We start from the raw sequence: 26933 nt of genomic DNA, 5'->3' as shown, positions 1-26933 counted from the left end.
TTGTGAGTTTGGCCTAGAATTGTATAATTCAGGTGCAACCAACGAGTCCATTGTCTTAATGCAATCAAAAAAGCCAACAAACAGTTAATACAGTATGTTAACACAGTTTTAGTTATATTTACGAGTACAGGACAACATTTCACAATGATACCGTCCCGCTTGATCTGCATACCCACTGCCCAGAAACGTGTCCATCTGCCTTTTCACCTCTCCTCATATTGTCATACTCACTACTGTCCTCTCCATATCATTCAGTGTCATCTCCAAAAAGATATTCATATCTGCCATTAGAATTAGATTAATCTAATGTTAGAAAAATAAACATGAATGACTCACTCATGTTACTGTATTTTTTTATCAAATTTCACTCTTCTAATTTGAATAAAACTCAATGCAGTCTGCATTGCCTGATTCCTTTACCAACTTAGCACATATATAAGTTTTGTCACTTACTGTTTCCCTTCCCACTGACCAATGCAAAAAAAATCCTCTCCCACTGAAATATCATGTACTTGAAAACAACTTTTGTGTGAACAGCTTCCTTGGCTGCACCTGGTTGTTTACAATGTAATGCATTCAGTCTGGCAAGTGTAACTTTGTGACCTTACAGTAAGGATTCTATTCTGGATAATGCAATGCTAAAAATAATATTAAAAATTGTATATGTACTGTATGTGTACATGTAAAGTGTATGACCTTGTCTCCTACTGATGTACATGTACTCTTAACAGCTGCAAAATTACTCTCTCAGAAGCTATTTCTGCATGTTGTCACCACTAAAATGACTTATCAAAGTTCACTTTTCATGGATCAACAACCAGAAAACATTTACATGTTGTTTTTGTAAAGTTTACATGTGGACATTCACGTACATCATTAATAGGTCACCTGATGATCTCATGATCTGTCACATGATCATCACCAGTATTCCCATCAAGGACTGATTATTGTACATACATACATACATACATACATACATACATACATACATACATACATACATACATACATACATACATACATACATACATACATTGTACATGTACATACACACACACATACATACATACATACATACATACATACATACATACATACATACATACATACATACATACATACATACATACATACATACATACATACAGTAATTATACTAACATTCTTGTACATAATTGTGAAAAAGATAGTAATTGGACAAAACTGCCATTAATTTGGTAAACCACCCATACATTGTATGGTTATGCAAAATTGTTAGTTACTTTTATGGTTAAGGTGAAAGATAGTTATACTCAGTATAAATTCATGTACAATGTACTCTTTGAAAACAAAAAATAAAGATGTAAGAATCTCACATTTCTAAGATTAAAAAATATGTCACTTTGGTTTCAAGAAATTATCCAATGCCATCTGAAATGGATCCTATTCTATTTTACATTGGCCTATGCAGTCTTGTTAGAACCCCTAACTTACTTTACATTATAATAATAATAATAATAATAATAATGTTGGGTTCTTATATAGCGCTTTCCCATGCCATGCTCAAAGCGTTTTACAATTATTACCCCTGGCTCGATCAGAATGACCTTAATCTTCTCAACTCCCCAGAGAGCATACAATGCATTGCAGCCATTTCAGCACATAGGATTAAAGCCTTCACATTGCACCCTACATCCTACCAGGTCATCAATTATACAGCTGGGTTGACTGAGGCACAGTCATGGTTCAAATATTGCCCAAGGACTTTAGCCACTCAGAAACAAACAGCAGGCAGAGACGTGGCTCGAACTTACAACCTGTAGATTCCAAGCCGGTCATGCTAACCATTCACCCATCATGACTCCATATTATCTACATGGGACTTATTTTTTATAGGATATTGATACAGGTATGCTACATTATATGATGTATACCTGAATTATATGCAAGAAGTCTGTTGTAAGTAATACAATACATTACTTGTAATAATAGCAATCAACTACACATTAGTATGTCACTGTCATGCTATTGGACTTTGTTATTTTAAATGTGTTTGGAGAAAAGAATGCATTTGACAGTTTGTACTTGTACATCATTGTCATCAAGGGGTGTGTCTGGTGTAATGCAACTCTGTGTTGTGTTGAGTACCTAGACACATAATGGGAATAGAGCGGTAACTTTCACTGAATGCTAAGAGCAGTACATGTATGTATTGACCTCTGTAGTTGACCTCTCTCTCCTCTCTCTCTCTCTCTCTCTCTCTCTCTCTCTCTCTCTCTCTCTCTCTCTCCTCTCTCTCTCTCTCTCTCTCTCTCTCTCTCTCTCTCTCTCTCTCTCTCTCTCTCTCTCTCTCTCTCTCTCTCTCTCTCTCTCTCTCTCTCTCTCTCTCTCTCTCTCTCTCTCTCTCTCTCTCTCTCTCTCTCTCTCTCTCTCTCTCTCTCTCTCTCTCTCTCTCTCTCTCTCTCTCTCTCTCTCTCTCTCTCTCTCTCTCTCTCTCCCCTCTCTCTCTCTCTCTCTCTCTCTCCCCCCCCTCTCTCTCTCTCTCTCTCTCTCTCTCTCTCTCTCTCTCTCTCTCTCTCTCTCTCTCTCTCTCTCTCTCTCTCTCTCTCTGTCTCTCTCTCTCTCTATATATATATATATATATTGCCATGTACATGTAAATACACCCGTCTTCATACTAAATGTCTTGAACATGAAAATGTAATACACAAATGAAAACTCAACTCAAGAGGTTTTCAAAATTATGACAAGCTTTTTAGCAGACTATCGTCATGTCAGCAAAATTACTTATTACTAGTTTTATAAATGAAGTATACAGATTCTGAAGAAATGCCATAGTGGATATTTTGGTTCACTGTCATACCATTTATTTATTTACATTTACAATATTCAGAATAACTTTACAAAGACATAAGATTTGATAATTATGTAAAATTACCCCCATCTTTTCTGCAGATGTTAGGGTTTTTACCATTGTAAATGTTAGTAAGTAATTAATGTAACCAAAACAGAAATGTATTAATTTTGATTTGATACATTTAACATGAAGGAGGAAATTAAGTTTAGTAAGATGTTGACATAAATGCATAAAAAAATAACACTGCACGTATGTGACAGTGACAAGAAGAAAGGTGAAATTTTGAAAAAATTGAAACTGATTTGATTTGATAAGCTGAATGTACATGTACATATGTGGATGTTGTAGGTCAGATGGAAACTTTACCCATTTATTTATAATAAACACTTTCTGGCCAACTTGTAAGATGCTCAGATATGTTAAATTAATAACATGTATGTACATGTATATTTTAGCAAGCTGCATGCATGTTGTAGGAACATGGTTGCCATGTGAAATTAGTATGTATTATATAACATGTCTGCATGTATGAACTAGAATTCTGACTATTTCTTAGTATTTTGTCTTAAAAAGAAGATAAATCTGAAATATATAACTTTGGTTTCTGATGCATGGGTACTTGTACACAGATTCAATCATACATACACACATACATACATACATACATACATACATACATACATACATACACACATACACACATACACACATACACACATACATACATACATACATACATACATACATACATACATACATACATACATACATACATACATACATGTACATACATGGAGATGAAGCAAATGATATTATACATGCAAGTTGTGGTTTATTGTACAGCTGTAGTGTCATCCAGGTTTTCTAGGGCCTCAGTAAATCAAAATGAGATAAAAATCAGACTCACTTATGTCTACAAAAGTGTATTTAGAGGTAAGGGGTGTAAATAAATCATATTTGCAATTGCATCATCATCATTATCATGATCCAGGCACAAGCTTGTTATGATCAGAATGATGAACCCTGTTTGTGTCAGTCATGATGTATGGTACTGTCACATTGCAGACAAATCAAGAATAAGGTGTGCTGATGAAACTCTACTGGTTATGCATGATTAATAGTGCACAAATGGATCAAACCAATACCACATCAACTAAAGGTTTCTGATTTTTTTTAAAAATGCAGCACTATATGATTAGGTTTTTACCAGATGTGTGAGTAATAATAGCTTCACATGTTTTAGAGTGACAAAGACAAGGCATTAATAAATGTATGCAGCTTGATTCTGCTAACTAAATTTTAGATTGTTGAAGGCCAAACTATTTTGATGTAACACCTTTGGGGGCTAGCCCATTCCATCATTCCTGGAAAGATTCTGTCTTGTCATTTCCAAGTATTGAATCCGGAAGTAGCAGAGTTTTACGGCACCTAGATCTTTCAGAGTGTCTTTACAAGAAAACACTCTATCCAAAATGCCTACAGTATGTCACAGTGAGAAATAAACATAAGTCTGGTCTACAAAAATGATGTATTTAAGTGTCCCCACCAAAGAATAATGCAACTTTTTCAACATAAGGTTTGCATATGATCAAGAGAAAATAAATGGAAAAGATGACTATGCTATGAAAGGCCAAGGATTGAATCCCAGGTTCTTGCATCAGTGTTATCTTAATTATCAATGGAGATATATTTTGATTACATTATAGGATTCCCATTTGGTCTCAACAAACTGTTTCTATACATGCTCTGTCAGACATTTCAGTGCACTCCTAAGCCATACTACATTGTACATTTGTAACTTTTTTATTATTTTAAGGAATCAAAAAAGGCACCTCCCTCTACTCTAGAATTACCTTGCCAGAACCCTATGCTGTGTATTCCACTTGCGTACATGCATGTGTGTTTTGATGCATTATTTGATTTACATTTTGATACTACAAATTCTAAAAAATCTATTTGTCAAAAAATTATGTTATGTATTATACAAAGTAATGTTCATCATAGTCAGGGGTGAACAAATCATTTCGTGAACTGGTGGTCCCCAGACCAGTGCCTTAAAAAATCCAGTGGTCCTGCTGAAAGAATTAGTGGTCCCAGGTCCTGCTAATGTGAAACACTAAATCTTGCCCATGAATCTGTATATTCAGATGACTTTTTGACATACTAGTAGTTATTAACAGTAAGGTACTGAACTGGTCTGATGGACCAGACTAGGTAAAATTTGTGTGGTCCGCCCAAAAAATTTGCTAGGACCAGTGGATTTGTTCACCCCTGATAGTGCAGAGGAATTATTTGAACTTAAACTCTTTAAAAACAAGGCAGCATTATCTTATGTATATAGCAGATCTATGGAACATCCAGGGGCTACATTGTTTGACCCTTGACATTGTTTACATTGTGTGTCACTGTCAGGTCATAGGGCATTAATCCTTATAATGCAAAATGAAGAAGTCGTTGTGAAACCAAGACCTCACATTATCATCTTTCTGTGCCACAGTGTCAAATACATCTTTCATGGGAATTCCAGTCCATCCATCAAAGTCATGTTATACATTTTACGAGTAAAGAGTGCAAATTTACTCAGTGTTTTCACACCTGAAATTTGTCAGAATGGATGAGTGTTATTTATGAATGGTTCATGATGATATATGAGTGTAAAAAGGGTACATTTGTACAAATGTAGGGAAGCATGCATCAGATGTGGCAACATGACAAACTTGCCCTTTTTACAGTTGCTGTCTCTAAACAGTCTTATCCACTCTTTTCCTAACTTTTACAGGCTGTAAAAAACTTTCCCAGGATAGCAATGAAACACTTTGGTTGGCAATAATAGTTACATGTTGTGTGTGTATATATGTATATGTGTGTGTGTGTGTGTGTGTGTGTGTGTGCGTGCGTGCGTGCGTATGTACATTTGTGTACATTTGTATGTAAACAAATCAAATTATATAACTTGGTACATGTGTAGCATACATGCATTTTGTCATGTGAGTCGGCTCCCAGGAATCAGCTCTAGTAGCTAGTGGAACATGCAGATGTCCTGCATTTATCAGTGACAGTTGAAGGGTGGGTGGTTTGCACTGCAGTGACTATGGTGAGAACTGGTAGTATAGTAAGACTCACTTGGAACAAACTACAGCAATGGGCTAAATATACTTGTATGACTTTCTGTGTGTGGTATGTGCAAAAGGTCTCAGGAATTTATTCTTGTATATAAGTTGAAATGTAAGGACATGCATGACAGTTTGCCCTAGAGGAATCGTCCTGCTGTGGATGTAGTGCAAGGCCGAGTCTTTGTACATGTTCATTTGTACAATCATATGTATTAGTATCTACTTGCAAGTGCATTACTGACCACAGCCTAATTTAAACACTGATACATGTATGTGCTGACTCTCCAGTAGCTCCATGTACATTACCAAGTTGATTGACTCATTGTATACTTTTTATCAATTGTGAACCTTTCATATTTAATTTTGTTTTTCAAAATTTGTACCATACCACACTCTGGGGTAGTGTGTGTAGTATAATAAAGATTGATTGACTGATAATTTGTCAAGTGTGTTTATTGAAACCCCTTTGCATCACTTTGCACATCTTTAATTACAGTTGTTAATCATTTGTCACTCCACATGACTACAAGTCCTTTCATTGATGTGACTGGCATCTCTGGTCACCACAGAAATGTTGACGCTTGCAACATCATCAGAATCCCAGTACAACAGATATACATGTAGCAAGTGATCTTATTTGTAAGTTACAAATGTTACCGTGTTCTTTACACTTAAACTATACATTTACTATGTGCTTAGCCTACTGTAGTGGAAACCACAATTTTATATGATTAATGAGACCTACAACAGAATACGCTGGTCTATATCATTGAAAAGATGATGGCCAAAATTTTTATTTTCATGTCCATTTGGTCAAAGGTTGTGAAATAAAATGATAAGAAGGATGACAATTCATATTCATAAAGTGTTTCTGAATTACATGTACAATGTTAGATGACACATTTTGAAGTCTTGATAACCATGTGTAATAGATAACAGATAACAGCATCATAAACATGAGTTTATATGATAATTGTGCTATTAGTAAGTTAGAAAGGTGTACCACCAGTAAATGTTAAAAGACATGTTTTATAAAACTTCATAAGTGTACAATGTAAATGTAGTGTTAGAAGAAATGGTCTGTTTGTATGCTAAATGTATATATATATATATATATATATATATATATAACTCGGTGAGTATCAATCTGCTATAAGACAGTGCTCTATACCGCAGTGGCAGAGCGTAATAGTTTTGGTAGTACTGGAACTCTTTCTTGGGTGTAACTCGGAGTTTCACGCATATTGCGATCATCAGACACTCTGTGTCTGATGATCGCAATATGCGTGAAACTCCGAGTTACACCCAAGAAAGAGTTCCAGTACTACCAAAACTATATATATATATATATATATATATATATATATATATATATATATATATATATATATATATATATATATATATATATATATATATATATATATATATATATATATATATATATATATATATATATATATATATATATATATATATATATATATATACATACAAATGAAAGAAGACGAGTCTGATATTACATAGTGGTGTAATTCCACTATGTAATATCAGACTCGTCTTCTTTCATTTGTATGTATGATAGCTCTCCAAGGTGATTGAGCACTCTACTTGGCGAAAGAAGAATGAAATTATATGTATATATATATATATGTATATATATATATATGTAGTTTTGAAGAAAAGTACATGTACTCCTGTAAAAGTATCTGACTAGTCACCTACATGCATATACCTTAGGCTACAGTACATGAAAAGAAACTTTAGTTCATCTTCTAGTATCAGGCACTAGGCATACAAATCTATGTTGTTTGTGAAGTTTTATGAGACAGAGCTGACAAGGGAAGTAGGTTACCAGGTTATTGGTGTAACAGAACGTGCAGAAGTACATTTTGTAAATGAAGGTCTGGGACACCAAGGCATGCTTTAGTTTACATTGTAATGTTCTTGTAACACTGGTTACAGGCATTATACATTGGAAAATAAATTTAGGTTAGGGTTAATAAGATTAGGGTTAACATTTAGGTGTGAAAAATAGTTGTCTTGTAGAGCTGCAAAAAAGTTGGTCCAGAACAAAAGAATGATCCACTAATACTGATGGCTCCACTAATAAGATAACACAAATGTGTTGACCAGGGATTCAAGTATAACCCATTAACAGCAAATGTTGGTGTTATTCTGTAATTGTGTTGTATGGCATGACTTTCAGTTGTTTTTACATGTCTATCACCAAGTGATGAAGGGCTGTATAATTTTGTACATTACATGTAAAGCTCTCAGACTTGAATTCTGTAGGTATGCAGGTAAAATAAGAAGTTTTACAGTGCATACAGATGTACATGTATGCTTTCATAAAGTTTCTTGTGTGATGTGTAGTTACATTTGAACCAATTGCAATATTTTTTTTAATTAGAGAGGCACATATAGTATTGTAAAAAAAGGTGTCCAGAACTAACCCAAAGTTAGCAATCCAAATTCGTCATATATACATTGTTGTATGCGTAGTGATACATCCATAGTTCTGAATCTCAGGTGGAGTTACATCTTGTACATTGTGTGTATAGTACAAATGTGCCAAAGGCTCTGATGATATACCAGAAGAGTTGAACAGTTGAATCTAATGTCATTGCTTCTATGTTAAAGTAATCATTATGATTTGCAGCGTTTCACTTTATGATATTCTCTGGTTTACAAAACAATAAAAAACAAGAATTTAATGTAGATTGTTGAAGTTTATGTAAATTTATAGGGTTCATTGAAAATTCATTATCAAATTATAATCAATTAAGTTTGGGCACTCATATATTAAAAGTTACAGCAATGAAGTATTCTGATTGGTTGGCATCAGGTTGACATGGTTTTAAGCCAATCAGAATTATGTAACCATGTTGTTGTTATTGTTCTGTTTTGAAGGTGACTGAACAAATTGTGAGGTCAACAGAATATAAATATAGTGAAAACAACAATTAATATCAATTCAATGGTAAATAATTTGTGCCCTGTGGGTTTGAAACATTAACTTGACCTAGAGGCACTGCCAAGTTTGTGTATAGTGCCCTTGAACGTTGTACTCGTTTGATCACGCAGTTCAGAGAATATGTCCACAAGCAAGGTGTCAACAAGGGTAGTCATTGGCAGCGTTCCATGCATGTATGCCAATATTCCATTTTATAGTGTATGATTGATAATATTGGCATACAGCAGACGTGATCTCTCACACTCATGTGCAAATGTGTATATAGAAGTAAAAATGACTCATAGAAGTATGTAGATTCCATGTTCAGTTCATAGAGAATTGCCAAGTAATAATTTATCATCGACAGACAGACAAACACAAATCTCCCAGTTCAAAGTACCACTAGCAACATGTACATTTGTAGACTCTCGGCAGCTGGTCAAAAACACTGACAATCCGTGCCCGTAATATGTTTGAACAGTGTCATGCATAGTAATCCCTGGACAGCACAAACTATTGTCTGTGTATTTGATGAGCCCAGAGGACTCTTATTAGTTGTGTGTGAAGTATTGGGACAAGGACAAAACAGCACTGCTGCTGCTCAGTACAGCACAGTACACTACAGTGCAGGGAGCATGCTTACAACAAAAGCCGGTGCTGTCCATACACTGTAGCTACATTGTACATGTATATGTAGACTTTTATATCGGTGAATGCATTTGCCTGCATCAAACACAACAATGAGTGCACATAACATAAAAATTGAGGTAAGTGATTTGTTTTCACAGAAATGCAAACGAGAAATATGCTGCAAAACGTTCATGCACAATATATAGTTACAAAAGGGCATCTCTGCAAGAAATGAAGTAGTCCATAGTTGCAATCTTTCTAGCAGAATTATAGAATTTAAATACTACAATAACATACATGTAGCACAGTGAGTTGTTGCAATTACAAACTTACATGCTGCTATGAAAACAATTTTGCTCAACCATATGCAGAAATTAATACAGATTGATATCAAATTTTAACATATGCGTTTTACTCTCAAATAAAGAAGCAGTTCTGAGATTGCATGCATTTTGATTCAGAACACGACTGGCATACCTTACTCAAGCAATGATGACACATTGAAGATTGCACATTACCAAACAATCACCCAGGCTTGATCTGTGCTATTTGTATTTTATATTTGCAATCCCTATACAAAAGACAGATGGTGTAATCACATGTCATACACTGTGCATGTCAAATTGTCCACTGTCATTAGTAAGGTTCATCCTTCCATTAATGAGTATTAGTCCACAACCTTGGGGTACCTGGCTGTTGTCATGGCAACAGTGTCAAGGTTCCCTTTGTTGTCCAGGCACCAGATAAACCCTGCACAAAGGAATCAGAGTGTACATTGTTTTCCCTTACACTGATATCACAAATTGGAATATATTCTGTTCTGTTTTCTGCAGACAGATTTTAAGTATTTTGTCATTGATCTGGAAGTAGATTTAGAAGTTTTGAAAAATATTTCATTTTTAGTTGCATGAATTTTAAACAAATTTGAGAATAACTGTTATACAACATGTAGTCTTGACAAAACTATATTGCTCTAGTCAAGGTTATTGAAACAACACACATACATACACTGTACACATTGGCAATGTGTACAATGGGTCAAATTGACTTGAGTGGTTTGATGGCAAACAATACGACTGTAAATTCTCACGTCACAATACATGTATGGTCACGTGAAGGCTTCATAGCTTTCATTTTAACAACTAATGTTAAAAGAAGGATATAAACTCAAAACTTTGCGGACATGCTTTATTTTCAGTAACATATTCATACATAGTAATTTGCAATGTTCATGCATAGCTGTCTCTTCTCAAGGTTATTTGACGAATGACTTCACAGTCTACTGCTGCAAGTACCTTATAACTTTGATTATTCTCCCATTTATATGTCAGCATTAAAAAAACTTCATTTGTCTGGGATGACATATTAAGTGTAACACTGACGGCAACCCTGGCTGAACATCAAAACCAAATTACACCACGTATGCACTGCTTTGGTTTTTATTTTTCTCGTGGCATGGCAGTGGCCTACTAAAACATTATTGTGTGCAACATTTGAGCTGTTTTAAAAATGAAATTCCAGGTAATGTTGGTGACTGTTGTCACATTCACTAACAGTAACTGATCCAACGTATACATTTGTGTGTGTGTGTGTGTGTGTGTGTGTGTGTGTGTGTTATGGATGTATATATATAGATATTAAAAGAGCAAAACAATATACTTCTTGATATTGTACTCAACATTAATTTTACAACTAAAGTGCACATAGAATCTTAGAATTGGACAATTTGAATATTCACCATTGAAGCATAGAGGGTGTCATTGTGAAGTATTTTGAACATAGACAATGTAACATTTGGTCATACAGTATCTTGTACTATAGTTTGTAATATGGTCATACAGTATCTTGGGCTGTAGTTTGTAACCTTCAGGTGTCAGGTGAATAGATATTGATGAACTCTGTAAGCACTTTGAAGATGACTTGACATAAGTAGTACATGCAGACAGCTGTGGATGGTGCATACTAAATGTACTTTTGTCTGTACATGCATGTGACATTAATAGAAAATATGGCCTTGTACAGTTACCAAGACATACGTTAAAGAGAGCTGAGAACGTGACTACTGTAGTCTATAATGTTCTTTATTGTTTTGTCAAGATACATGTACACAGATTTTGCAGACTTTTGTTGTTGTGTTTACCCAACTTTTGTAAACAACTTGTAAGTACGTCCATAGGGTAGTGCCAATTGCTCTGAAGTGATTATGTTTATTTCCTTGGTGGTTTCGTTGATATTGAATTTTGATTTAAGATGTGCTTTCTCCTCTGATGTCATTATTTGTTTTCACTTTCAATTGAAATATTGTCAATTCTTTGCATTGACTGTACACATAGCTGTTACTTAAAGTCATACATATACACTTCTGTAGGAGTCAAATAAGAATAACATGTAATTACGTGTACAATGTACCATTCCATGTCTGTAACAACAAATTTTGTAGAATTTTCTGTGTTTTTTCACATTGAAATATTTGGTTATCACATACATGTAACCATAATCATACATTGTGTAACAACCCAGAATACAGATTCCTCACTGCTCTGTCTGCAGTCCTGTTAACGGAAGGTCAAAGGTCAACCAGTGTCTAATCTGTGCTGTAAAGTAGGCCTATGTCACACCAGTACATACACATGGACATGATAATTGATATGTATAACACCATGTAGTCCTGCTTGCAGACAGAGTAAGTCATCCTTTCCTTCTCCGTCCTGCAAAGAGATAGCCATGAAACCTGGGCTTACCAGAAATGCTGCTAACTAAAGAATGAACACATCCAATGGTCAAATATTAGCAATAAATTGACTATTTAGTAATTTTACCTCGCCATGACTACAAAAGTCCCAGTTTGGATGACCAAAAATCTTGAAATCACAAGTTCAACTTTAATTTCAGGGCTTCCTCCTTACAGGATGTCATGATCAAATATGGTGGCATTTGTGTGGTGGGATGTTTGAAATTACAGTTCGAACTGGAAAAGTTTCGATCTCAACACATTTTGCTAATTTGTAATTTGTAATTGGTGCGAAAGCATTTTGCTGGCGCACTCTAAATAGGTAGGTTACATTTGGTTTTCACAGGACAGTGTTGAGCGAAATGCGTGCAGCACTGTCTGCAAGCAGGACTAAACACCATGCAATCAACAGAATACTAAACAGGTGGTCGACTAGTACAGACTGGATATGTTTGATCAGTTGGGGTACATTATGATCTAGAGGATTTAGCTGGTGAAATATCAACAGCTGAGCTACATTGACACTGGTCAGAAGGTGATTTATGTATACATGTATGTATATAAATATATATATATATATATATATATATGTACATGATAAAATATCCTAAAAAAAGCTCCCCCATCAAGCTGACATAGCATTTCTACTTATTCCAGTATTGATATTTTATATTGAGTAGGGTGAGATTATTTGAGTCACTGACTCAAACATTTTTTACAGGTTATGCCAAGTTTCTACATGTGTGTACATGTACATGTAGTTATATGTATTAGTAGTGCACTGTTATATAATTTTTCTTCACTTACCAAAAATGTTTTCATTGCTACCATTTGTAATGCCGTCATCAGACCCTCGTATATCATCCGAGATTTAGTCAAATATTTCAAAAGATGGGCTAATTTGCCAACTTTTTTTTTGGACATATTGCAATTTACACTTTTTCAGACTACAAAGCATTAGGGCTATACATTCAAACATGCAAGATATTCTGTTTCTCTGTTGCATTGAGATGCATTGTTAAAATGTAGTTTGCTAAGGCTTACATGTACCTCATGGAACAGAAAACCTCAATCTGAATATTATGACTTTCTTGGAGCTATATAATGATTAATTTGGGGATGGGGAGTCTCACGTTCAAATGGGCATGTTGTATATTTTGATTATGTTTGTACAATTTGTATACAAATTACAATGATTGATTGATTGATTGATTGATTGATATAAAATTACATGTAAGTTGAATCAGAATGGATGTGGGATCACCTGTGAGAAGGGGGAAAATGTCAAAGATACATTGAAAAGTTGTATTTATTGGCAACACTTACATGTACAGTTTGTAATTTGAAGTAAAACCTTTGAGCAGTGGAGTCTATCATGAAATGGTGTTATATATTTATCACCCTTGTGGGACCCACTCAACACCTGTCCAGTTCATTATTTCGTCTCAGTGCTATGTAGCATATTTACTAAAGAACCAAACACTGAAATAAAGCCCTGTGGACATTGTCAAAACTTTTTAAAGCCTCTGTACTCACTGCATTGTGTTTTGGTAGTCTCAGTGTACATGTTAGGGTTATGTAAACACTATCAAATGTTTTATCAGTTGTTGTTAGGTTAAGGTCACTCTAAGGTACCCCTATCCTAGTTTGAAAAATGCTGGTGCCACTAGGTACCATGGTATGCTACATGTACATACATTACATGTTGTGTGGTATGTTTTAGGCAGTCAAGTTGATCTGTGAAAATTGGGTCACATTTCCTAGGTGTCAAATTTAGCCCCATGCATGTTCAGTGTCAGCTGCATGTTCTTACATTGTAAGTTATACATACGTGTACAGTACTTCTGCACTGACGTGACAGGTCAGATGGATACCATTTCATTGCATCGGTTTCTATGACTTTGGTATGGGAAATCCCATCACAACACTGCTCCATACATATACATACATGGTAGATGGAGAACAAGATTGAATAATGTGTTTGCGAGTTTCAGTTCCTTCATCTAGGCTTACATTTACATTGTAACGTGGCAACCCGTAGAACAAGTATTGCTGCAGTCAAAGTTGGGTCACTGACTTTAGTGTAAACAAACCATAGTGGATGCAGACTACAATATCAAAAAAACAACATATTTCATACATGAAAGCTAACTCGTATACATTGTATATTGAGGTAGAGCTATAAGTATTCGTGAAACTGAATATGAATTATGATATGCATGTCTAATCATATCTGTCACACTGAATATGACTGCAATCCAGTAACTGTACATGTTCAAATATAAATTGTATATACCCTGGTAGATACATGTAATTTCAAATATTTTGTACTCTCCACATACATGTAACATGTATGTTCTCACTATTATACAGAACTTGTACATATCTATCTAACATATATACTTGTATGTGATATACATGTACATGTACTTTTGAAAGTGAGACTCCCCCCCCCCCCCCCCCCCCCCCGATATGCACTGCACATGCACAGTATTTAGTAGGGTGACATCACAATTTTAGTCATTTATTTATGCATTTTTATTGTGAATTTACTTTACATTATTGATAGATGTGCAAAGGACAAAGTTTTCTGAAAATACATATTGTTTGCAATTCTTACTTCTCATTTCCTTGTCTTACAGAAGGCATAAGCTTATAGGTGAGAAATGGATATTTGTATCGTAGATTTTTAATCAATTAATTAACTTTGCTGCTTTTGACTTGAATATGAAATGAGAGACAAATTCCATATATGTAAATCAGTATTATTATCTAAAAAGTTGTTTATTAACATTTCTTTTAAATTATTTTTGTAAAATATATATTGAATGAGTTTATTTCTGCAAATCAAAGAATAGAGGAACCCAGTGTTATGTACATTTGTGAACGTAATATTATGATTGTCAATTGATGTATCAACATATATACATCTAGTATCATGTGGTGGCACAGTTCTTGTATCTACTACCTGTTCATTGTACTTGTACATTTTTTTTGTACATCAGCAGATATTTGACTCACAAGACTTGAGCTGGAATATAGTGACTTGTATCAGATTTGGTGTAAATGCATGGTTGAATTACCATGTCAGACAGCTAGACTCTTGCATTTAAAGCTGTATAAAATTAATGCAATCAATATCTGAAGACAGCCAAGCTGTTAGACCAGCCAGAGACTTTCTGTCTGTGTACTGTTTTCTGATATCATGTCTACACTATTATCGGTCACCGTCACCGACTTTTTATAACAATATTTAAGTTTTGCACTCACTTTGAATTGCTTCAAGTAATTTGCAAACGGAATTGTAATCTAGAGAATTAATCTTCAGAAAGATAATTTTGGGGTATAAATGTATACTAGTACATGTATGTATTTAGAACAAGTATACTAAACATATTAATAAATGGCAACTGTGTTTATGTAAAATGTATAGCAATTTATAATATCATGAATTTCTCCACACTGATTAGGAGCTAAAACTGAACATAGCTATGTATTAAAGCATCTGAAAATGTTTTATTTGTAACGTCTCAGTATGTTCATCCTAATGACGTCAGTACAGACTAGTTTTAATACTGTTTACGTAAATTCGTCTAACCTTTAGTTTCCTACCTGCCTTTCTATTAGGGCCTTGCATGAGTTATTTTAAGGTGATTTGCCTGCAGAATATTGCCGGGGTTGCTGAGAAATGTTGATTAGGCCAGTTTGAACGTCAATCTTAGAATGATAAGATGGCTCTGTGACCCTGCAGTGCTTTTTATGGACGTCATGACGCAGACTAGAGTATTGCTCCGACTCTCTAGACTGTACTAGTCCTAGCAGACTGACGTATTTAGACAGCCAATCCTCTTTCCAAATTAGTTTGACAGTGTGTGTTGAATATAGAAACATCTCTTTTATATAGACACACATTTTTTGTTATTCTAGAGGCCATTTCTTTGTGTGTACACATTCACTATTTAAACCTTAGCAGCCCCTCAGCCCTGATTTATTAGTTCATGCAATCCTGTCTTATATTCTAAAATTACAGCAGTTTTTTGTCACTTGAGAAGGGAGAACTGATTTTAGTCACTACATCATTCTAGTTCTTTGTGCAAAGTCAGTACAGTATTACCCATAAAAATTGCAGTATGTGTCAATCATCAATATTCACCTAGATGCTATACCTCAGTATAGATGCATACGTACATTGTATCTACATGTATGCATGCATGCAGTCGTTAAAAGTCCATGCAATAGAAAGCCCCAGATGAATGCCCTTGTTGCCATAGTTACAACATGCCATGACCTTCACATTCAAAGTCAAGGTCAGATCTGTATAACATCTAGGGCTGTAGGCAGAACCTAGTACTGTACTGATAAAACATATCATTATCATGCAGATAAAAATGAATATTAGAAGATTCAGTTTCCCTTCAACTCCGAGACATGTACATTGTGTACCAGTAGTCAGCATAAATACATGTACATGTATATTACTCATGGGCCTTTCTTTGTTTCATGAGACATTGCATTCCAATCATTTACAAGTACTTTGTTGGTCTGCATAGCCATATACATATACATTTACATGTGTTGGTTACATTCATGTGTATTTATACATATCTGCCTATAATTCATGCTGTCCTCTTCTTGAGTCGACCTGTTGTTGTATTAAATATTTCACATACTGCATATTGTCATCTGCAATAGGAATTAATTGATTGACTTTGATACACTGCACATCAGATACAGAACATGTATATTTGTCATTTATGCTGAACCATAATCATAAAACACATGGCATACATACCTGTATTGTTGGCAGTTCTTACTTGTGTTCTGTGACTGAACATGCCAGTGAAGTACGTAGTAACATGGAAATATTTTAGTGCAAATTCAGTGTACATGTACATGTATTATTGGTCTCCTTCCGCCCTCCTCCTCCTCATCCTCCCCCCCCCCCTTCCCTGGGTGGGAAAATATTACAATGGGCTCCATCCCTCCATCCACACTACATCATTTCTCAGACATGCAGTATTGAATTTCTTTCAAACCTGGCACAAAGGTGCTATGTCATATGGGACATACACACATCCCTTTGTTTCGTGACATATGCAAATTTTACCGAAGGGTGGCTATATTTGTTGTTAAAAATCAATATTTATGGCATAACTCAAAAGCTGTAATATAAATGTACATAGTGACTTCATTCAAGTGTCCACACCCATACTATTTGGTACAAGCTTTATTTTAAGACATGATTGACCATGATCTCCAGGGTCAGTTATCAAAATCAAGCTATTTTGTGCATATCACAGACACTTCGTTATATTTATTTGCTGCCAGTTTCTTATAAATCATGTTCACAGGTAATATTGAGGAAAAGAAATATACACAAAACTACTTTTGGTTCTCAGATCACTTTTTATTAAATAGCAACCATATTTAGAGTAACAAATCAATGTATAACTCAAAAACTTTAATATATAAAGACTCCATTCAAGTGTCTAACTATATATACACAGCAAGGTTTCTTTTTACATTTGGACCTTGACCTGCAGGGTCAGTTATCAGATTAATGCTATTGCTTTCATATTGCAGACAACCTATACACATGTAGCATTTATGTGTGACTTCTTTCGTGTCTAAAGGCAATGCAGAACAAGAGAACTAAACACCTACATTATTGTTGGTGCTCTTATCACTATTTACATGTACCTGTGAATGTGATGGCCATATTTGTAGTGAACAACTATTATTTACCACATAACTCAAAAACTTTAAGACAGAGACTCTATTTATATTACTGGGTTTAAATGTTGTTTAAGCCCTTGACCCTTTGACCTTCAGGGTCAGTATAGTGTAATCCAGCCATGTTCTGTATATCACACTCACAGATACTTTTTAGTATCTATTTATTTTTGCAACTACATGATGTAATTTCTCCAAAATTATGTCATCATTCAGTCACATAGAAGTAAATTATTTGAGGGAGTGTGTCTTCTACAAACTATGAAGACTTTTTTCATTGAGTAGTTTTGCAAAAACAGAACAGCACACATGTATACATTTGTAATAATTATATATACAGGCACTCTCTGCCCTCTTCCATGTGAAAATGTAAATTTGCCCAAGTCTGTGGCAAGTTTTGTTGACGGGACATATTAGTCCCTGTGTCAGAACATGTCCTGATGATAATGTGCATACATAAAAGATACATTTGTACAGTTTATGATAGGCCTTGACCCTATACATTTGTAGGTAATAGCAGCCCCATTCCACAGATTCAGCCCCATGGTTCTGCACTTTGACAAATTGTGTCTGTCTGTATGGTCCAACACAATGCCCTCAACACATGCTGTCATCATGCCTTTGAGCATCTTGCACATATGTGATCTACATGTATGCTAGCCTGAACAGGACAGAAGTATGTGTCTGTAATGTTCATTTACTGCAGTTAGTGTCTTTATGTATAAATTTACCATTATCAGTATATATTATATGTATTCGCCAAATGATTAATTTATACAAGCCTTGCAATTCAGTCAAATTGCCTTTCATCTTCATGTTAAATGATTTTGTTATTAAAAGATATACAATGTAAACATCATTTACCTCTGCCAGGCTAGTCATTGTAATATATGTTACATGTATATGAAAATTAAATCCTACATGTAACATATATTTCGTAAACATGTACATGCATGAGACTAGATTTAACACAAAGTTTATCATTGCTATAAGTGTAAGTGTAAGCATCATCTGTAGTCACATACATGTATGTTTAGATAAGAATATATAGGTGTACATGTATATACTTGTACATGTAATTTTTTGGATTGTGTAATTAAATGTAATTTTTTGCTGTGGCACAATTCAGCAGTGCACAGACCAACAGTTCTTTTCAGGACTGGCACACCATCTACACCTTCGTACATGTACATATACATATACATGCTTTGTACCTTGCACAGTAATCATAGTAATAGTGATTGTACATTGGATACATGTACATACACTGGGAATCAATGTTTTTGGTTACTGTATACATGTACTAGTTGATTGCAGGGAAATCCTATGTGTTTGAAACCCAAATCCATTCACCACTCCCTGGGATATTGTCACACCATTTCTCATAGTGTAGGCAGAGCATGTATATTACTGTACATTAATTAATTTAGTGCACTTGATACATTGTTCTGGGGGAGATTGATTGATTCTTTGCAAATATTACAATATTATCCTTTCCAAACCTAATACCCTCCATGGCACATAGTAATGTATAATTTGTAATGAGGAAACTGTCATCTGTGTGTTGCAAACAATGACCAAATACTACAGTATATATTTGAAAACATCAGAATTATTATCTACGTGATTGCATACAAGTACATGTACATTTATATATTATACATGTAATGGGGATGTGGATGTCACAATGACTTGTTGCCTGTTGTGCTCTTTTAGTGTACCCTTGAGTCTATAAATCAAGGTACTGTGTCATATAATTATGCAATTGTCCAACAAAGTTGATAGACAAGCTTCCCAAGAGAGTACTTATTATTGACAGTATAACCCAGACAGTTTATTCACACTTCAGTCAGTGTCCAGACAGTTTCCCTCATTACATATGGTCAGCATGTCCAGTTACATTGCAGATGATGACCTGCATGAGTAGGCTGCTGCTAACTTGCACAGTATTGCAAACCAATTAAAGGACAAGTAGCCTCAGAGATTTGTGATGTCTTGGTGTTACTATCTCAAGAAGCTCTCCATAGAGAGACAACTGGTGTCTTTCTTTGGTGTGGAGAACTTCTTGAGATAGTAACACCAAGACATATCTTTGGGCTACTTTACAAACATCTGTTTTAATGAAAATTAGTTTATTGTGAAAATGAAAAACTACATGTAGGTGGGGTCGAGTAACTGGAATCAAACTATTTTTTTAGGCCTAATGCCAAGAGTAGGTTATCCTTTCAGATATGGTCACTCACAACAATGTATACTGATTATCTCCTTTCACTACTAGTTGTACTACACTATTGTTTTCAGTACACAGCGTGTATCTCCTGCATCATCGGCCAGTGGCCAAGTGGTCAACAAACCCATATGACCTGCCATGACCTCTATAGCATGTGACCTTTGCCCTTCTGTAGTCTATTTTCTATTTTGTAACAGGTGGTTGCACTGTAGGCTGTAGTTCCAAGTAAAGTTAAAACAATACATATACATGTATGTCAGTGGTCTTGTTTTGTAAGCAGCAGACATTTACAATGTCTGTCTTTGGGGTCAGCCTACTGTAAACCTGCATATTTTCACGACTAGAAAATTTTGCGATTTTACAGTCTTCATGTAGTTCACAAAGATTAATTTTCACTAATAACCATACTGGTACATTGCATTATGCAGAAATAGATATTTTCGCTACTACTTATTTTTGCGTTTTTGTTTTGTAGCGAAAATAAATCTTACGCGAACATTTCCAGGTTTACAGTATTATACAACCTGCGGTGAACCCATATGATTACTATTATTGATTTCAAGAAATGGTGTGAAACTTGAAAGGAATTAGTTTCAGTATTTGTCATCGAGGACCCTGCTTTATAGTACCTCACAAAATGAAATCAGTGTGGAGAAAGAAAACAGTGGGTTTTGATTTCAGGTGATAAATGTAGTGTCTATTAATTACGTAAGGGTCATTGACCTGAGTTTTTATTGGTTAATGTGACAACAATACTTAGGTGCTTACCACAATAGGATGCCAGCAATGAATGGACTTCAGCCTCAATAACACTATCAGTTTCATTCTCTGTGAAGACACTGATTAGAGTTGATAGGACAGCATTGTACTATGTGTTTGAAATACCAACATAGTTACAGTGATCACTGGCAAATTACCCTACACTATGTCTAGTCTATCACATTTCCCGTAATTTCTTGAATTCCAGAGGGTTTTAATAAAATGATTGACATACACTAAATTTTGAATATGCAGGGTGCATGTTGAACATGTATTGTAACAATGTACATGTTCACCCAAATGTTAACTTATCTACACTTGGATCACTTTCAGCTACAATACTTCTGCATGTATATATACCTAGTTATCCATGGGTATACATGTATATATATCATAGTAGAACTAGAATGGATCTTTCAACTGAGGTGCAAATGTATACATATAGAGGTACGCCACCAATGACAGTGATGTATCTGTTTGATGTTGTTGACTGTAGACCAGTCTACAATGAACATGTACTTGCTTATCAGGACACTTTAGATACAATGTTCATGTACATATTTTGAATGGATTTATTTTGTAGAAAGATCTTTTAAGTTAGTAAAATCTACATGAATTGCCCAAAGTATTTGATAGTTCCCCACCAATATTATGGTGCAAGTCATGGAATCTATGCAACTCTTACCAGAACCCCCCAGGCAGCTAAAGTCTCTTTAACAATGTATAGGCAATAGTCCCTACCACCAGATTCCAATGCTGTCAACTACTCATTCACAGACCTGTGAAAGTCTCTGTAACAATATATAGGCAATAGTCCCTACCACCAGATTCCAATGCTGTCAACTACTCATTCACAGACCTGTGAAAGTCTCTGTAACAATGTATAGGCAATAGTCCCTACCACCAGATTCCAATGCTGTCAACTACTCATTCACAGACCTGTGAAAGTCTCTGTAACAATGTATAGGCAATAGTCTGTACCACCAGATTCCAATGCTGTCAACTACTCATTCACAGACCTGTGAAAGTCTCTGTAACAATGTATAGGCAATAGTCCCTACCACCAGATTCCAACGCTGTCAACTACTCATTCACAGACCTGTGAAAGTCTCTGTAACAGTGTATAGGCAATAGTCCCTACCACCAGATTCCCACGCTGTCAACTACTCATTCACAGACCTGTGAAAGTCTCTGTAACAATGTATAGGCAATAGTCCCTACCACCAGATTCCCACGCTGTCAACTACTCATTCACAGACCTGTGAAAGTCTCTGTAACAATGTACAGGCAATAGTCCAATTACAAAATGGTCACATATTAATAAGGTGTGATAATATGATACATACATGTAGAGTGAATTGACACGATATTTTGTTTCTATTTTACAGATCAGGAATGTGCAGCATTTAATTAAAGTGAATACTGACGCAATTAAAAGAGTGATAAAACTGATTGGAGACCAACAGCATCCACCATCAATCTATGTAGAGGTAAGATTCTCAATTTCCTCACTATTAAATCCAGTGTTCTCTATGGATTGTTCTGATAGCAGGCTGCCTCATTTGCATAATTTATTCATACTATTTCCAATAATGATTAGTTTTGTTAGGAAAGCAACAAATTATTTCAATTTTTTTCAAATAGTTATAATGATTAGTTTTGTCAGAAAAGCTAACATTATTTCAAATTATTTCAAAAACAATTATATTTCTCAGGGAAGCTACAATTTAAATGACCAGAGACGAGTAGATTTAAAAAAAAAAAAACATTGAAAAGTTTGTGTACACTTATATCATTGTATCTAGTGTCACATCTGGCTGAAAAACATGTGATATGTGAGACTTACTATGCTTTACTATTGAGGACTTCAAAAACTCGAGAGAGTTTGTGACATCATTACCCGCCATGTTGGAATTTTGTAAATTGTATACAGTCGCCCAGGTCGAACTTTGCGATACACAATGGCCAACTATTAACTTAAAGTATTTAAGAGTAAATTTGAACATAAAACTAATGATCGGACAAATCATCACCACTTTATCAAAAGGTACACGAGGCTGTTATACATTTGTGACGATGTTGAAGAATTCAAGTCGAAAGTCTACAGTATCACGTTTGCCATGTGTAATTCATGTACAATGTAATCATACAGTGGAGGGGAAACACATTATGGCATGGCACAAGGTGTCACTTTACTTTGGAAAAGGTGTGAACGAACATTTGTTTTAGCACATTTGTATTCTTAGAGGGTTTAACATGTGATAACAAATAATGACAGCAATTATGACAGGCTCAAAGGATGCAAATGCCCATGAAACAATACTGGAGGTGGGAGACTATGACAAAAGGACATGATAATACCAGGGCGCAAAACATTTAAAGCAGGGTGCAAAACTTTAAACCAGGGTGCTGGCCGTACTAAAACTTAGAGAGTTGAGTGAGACACTGAATAAACAGAAAGAAGTTTCCATTTTGGCAATGGCATTACTTATCCCTTACCAAATTTGTTTGATCCCCATCATGCCAACAACCCTCAACCCCTTCCCACTGTTTGGTTAACCAATACAATCTGTAGCAGTTTAAAGTACTGTCTCACAGTAACTGTCAGCATCAGAGAACTCGAGTGGCAAGGACTGTACATGTCACCTATTATAGTATTGTAATGATGTAAGATTCATCATGTTACAATGTATGTGCCTGAAAAATAACATCAACGCAAAGGATGCATAACAACAATCATTTTAATGATCACAGCTCTGAATAGACAACAATGTATTGATGTAGTATGGTTGAAGAGGTAATCATGTCACTGACACTGTGATAGGACAGTGCTCTTTTAATATGATATCGTTATCAACAGCTGGGTAGTGTCTTCATCAGCAGCTGTTATCTCAATATATTATCTTGTCTCCTCAGCTACTTACGTAAATTGTAGGCTTTAGTTGGCTATTTAGGCAATGTTATTCAGTTCTCTCAAATTGTAAGTATACAGAATAATTAGATATTATTCCCCGATATTTTTTTCTTCGTTCAACTAAGAAAAATATGACCTAAGGTCAAAACCCTGAGGTTATGACTATTTTCCAGCTGAATGAGGAAAAATATTAGGAATAATATAATTATACCAGTGACAGTAATATAGTTTTTTTAAATGGGGAAAGTATTGGCAATTTTGAATATTTTGACTCATGTTTTGAACACAGCAGAACCAATGATGTAGATACGTGTTGTTGTAACATAGAAGGACCAGGATATACATGCAAATTTCATTTTTTTTTCTTCAACTGGGCTTGTGCATGGTATAATTATATGTAGCAATAAAGAAGTACATGTAGGAGGCAATGAAGTACAAAGTTAGACATGATACACAAATAGTTCAACTTTGTAAAAAAAGAAAAACGAACCAATTCTATCTTTCCATGTGTTTTTAATACAAGATTCTCTCGTATGCTGTAGTGGGGGTCACACAAATACATTTGTACACAATCAGTCCGCTTTGTAAAGAACCATTCCAGCTTTCCATCTGATATACAATGTACAAGATTTTGCCCAGGCTTTTAGAGAGTAGTGAGTTCCAAATATCAATCTAAACAAAAGGAAATAATCTACATAACAATGTACTCTTTTGTTATGTAAATGTTTTAAAACTGTGTGAATATTTTCTTGGGAGAATACTATATTGGTCAACTCTCATGATGACAAATTTCCTAGTTATAGCTACTTGTAACCTTAGCCTCTCAGTTGACCTGGACAGATTGAAAATTCAATAGTTCTGAACTGAAGGTGAACAGCCTGTCTGCACTGCAGATCTGTGTTCTGCCCAGTCTTCACAATCCACTTGTCCTAATATCAGGATCAATCCATTACTAACTTTGAAATATCCACTCAAACTGATTGGTCACAATGGGGAGTGATAATGCCATGTCATACTATTTGATTATTAAAGTGAAGTCGTTATATACAGATGTACTGTAGATGTGCTGTGTTTTGCTCATACATATAGGTACGTTGTATGTATGAACTAGTCAGACCATAGATGCTACACGTATGGTCTATAGTCAGACACAACATGACATGCAGTATATGCTACAATGCATGCAGGGCTGTGTTTTACTACTTTTATACACACACACGCACGCACGCATGCGCACGCACACACACACACACACACACACACACACACACACACACACACACACACACACACACACACACACACACACACACACACACACACACACACACACACACACACACACACAATCATTCATTGGAAAGTCCGGAATAACCAGGCCATGGTCACTACTGTACCTCCATGTACATGTAAGTTGTAACTCATTGGCTCTCACATTTGTGTTTAGCAATGTGGTTATAGCAGTGAACGACATGATTCTGTCATTCAGCTAACATTCTTCAATCCTGCCCGAAACATGCTGGTGTACATAATACATACATGTGCCTCATTTTTTGTGATGAGTGAAAAGATACATGTATAAACTTACATTGTTTAATTCAGATTTTCACATGTAAAATCCTAGTGGATTGTGATGCAAATATTCATTGCACCTGTTGTATAATTGATTGTCACATCTGTCATGTTATGCAAAAAATATGAATTGATTAGGGAGACAGACACTAGTCGTCGTTGGTGAAAAGATGAAAAAGCTAGTGAAGATCACACAGAAATCCAGTTTGAAATATTGTTTTAGTTTGGATTTTAAACACAAATCAGTGAGTTTATACATTTTTCTCAACAGAAATAGTCTCTCTCTTTTTTCATGTGTCAGCAAAAATTAGGTTCAGTGTCCATTTTTCGAGCAGGGAGCATGTTTTTATTAACATATCAATAACATATTGATACATGTATATTGGCTGGTGGAAAATTGGTGAGTACAAATGTATGCACGTACATGTACCATTATGAGTGATTGTTACTGGTACTTGCAGCTGAAATGTATGATAAAATTAGAAATAATAGCACCATTAGTGATAGTGTATAATATGTGATATTGAAAATTATATGCCTATTGATGTAATGGAGTGGCAGAGCCATGTTATACACATTGAAACACTAAAATAGATAGCACATTGCGATATTATGTTTTACACATGATACAGTCATACATATGTATGTAAGTATGTATGTATGTATGTATGTATGTATGTATGTATGTATGTATGTATGTATGTATGTATGTATGTATGTATGTGTGTGTGTTTGTATGTATGTATGTATGTGTGTATGTATGTATGTATGTGTATGTATGTATGTATGTATGTATGTGTATGTATGTATGTATGTGTATGTATGTATGTATGTATGTATGTATACGTATGTGTGTATGTATGTATGTATGTATGTATGTATGTATGTATATGTATGTGTGTATGTATGTATGTATGTATGTATGTATGTGTGTATGTACATGTGTATGTACGTATGTACGTACGTACGTACGTACGTACGTACGTATGTACGTACATATGCATATGTATGTATGTATGTATGTATGTATGTATGTATGTATGTATGTATGTGTGTACATGGTGTATGTGTATGTATGTCACAATGCATGTACATGTGTATCACATACATGTACATGCATGTGTGAATGCATTTATGTGCATGTATATCTAGTCTATGTCTATTGTAAGTTGGTATTCTCAGGATGTGGTGTAGCTACTTTCGTACAAAATCAAAATATGACACTTGTATGTTTGATCCATCGGTATCAACGTTCCCTCACAACCATTCGTGGTCATTACAGCTATAATAATAAGTGAAAGTTTAGATGTGCTCATGAAAATGTGTTTGTCCAAAACACAAAATTAAACACTTTATTGGCTGACATAAACTTTTTCTCCAAACCACACCACCATATTCAATAAGGAAAACGTTTGACTCAGTCTGTGTACCCTGCAGAACTACATCCATATTGACAGTC

General features: G+C 35.0%; 1 protein-coding gene across 2 annotated transcripts in view; it reads left to right on the top strand.

Annotated features, from left to right (window-relative positions):
• Positions 1-26933, top strand: part of LOC144441893 (serine/threonine-protein kinase B-raf-like) — a 68075-nt gene that overhangs the window by 4902 nt on the left and 36240 nt on the right. For both annotated transcript variants that reach the window (XM_078131154.1, XM_078131148.1), the window contains exon 2: positions 22377-22478. In XM_078131154.1, the coding sequence (XP_077987280.1) occupies positions 22377-22478 (102 nt within the window). The remainder of the gene's footprint in view (positions 1-22376; positions 22479-26933) is intronic.

Source organism: Glandiceps talaboti, chromosome 1 (genome assembly GCF_964340395.1).
Source record: "Glandiceps talaboti chromosome 1, keGlaTala1.1, whole genome shotgun sequence".
Classification (NCBI taxonomy): Eukaryota; Metazoa; Hemichordata; class Enteropneusta; family Spengelidae; genus Glandiceps; species Glandiceps talaboti.
This window is presented reverse-complemented; position numbering and strand designations above follow the sequence as displayed.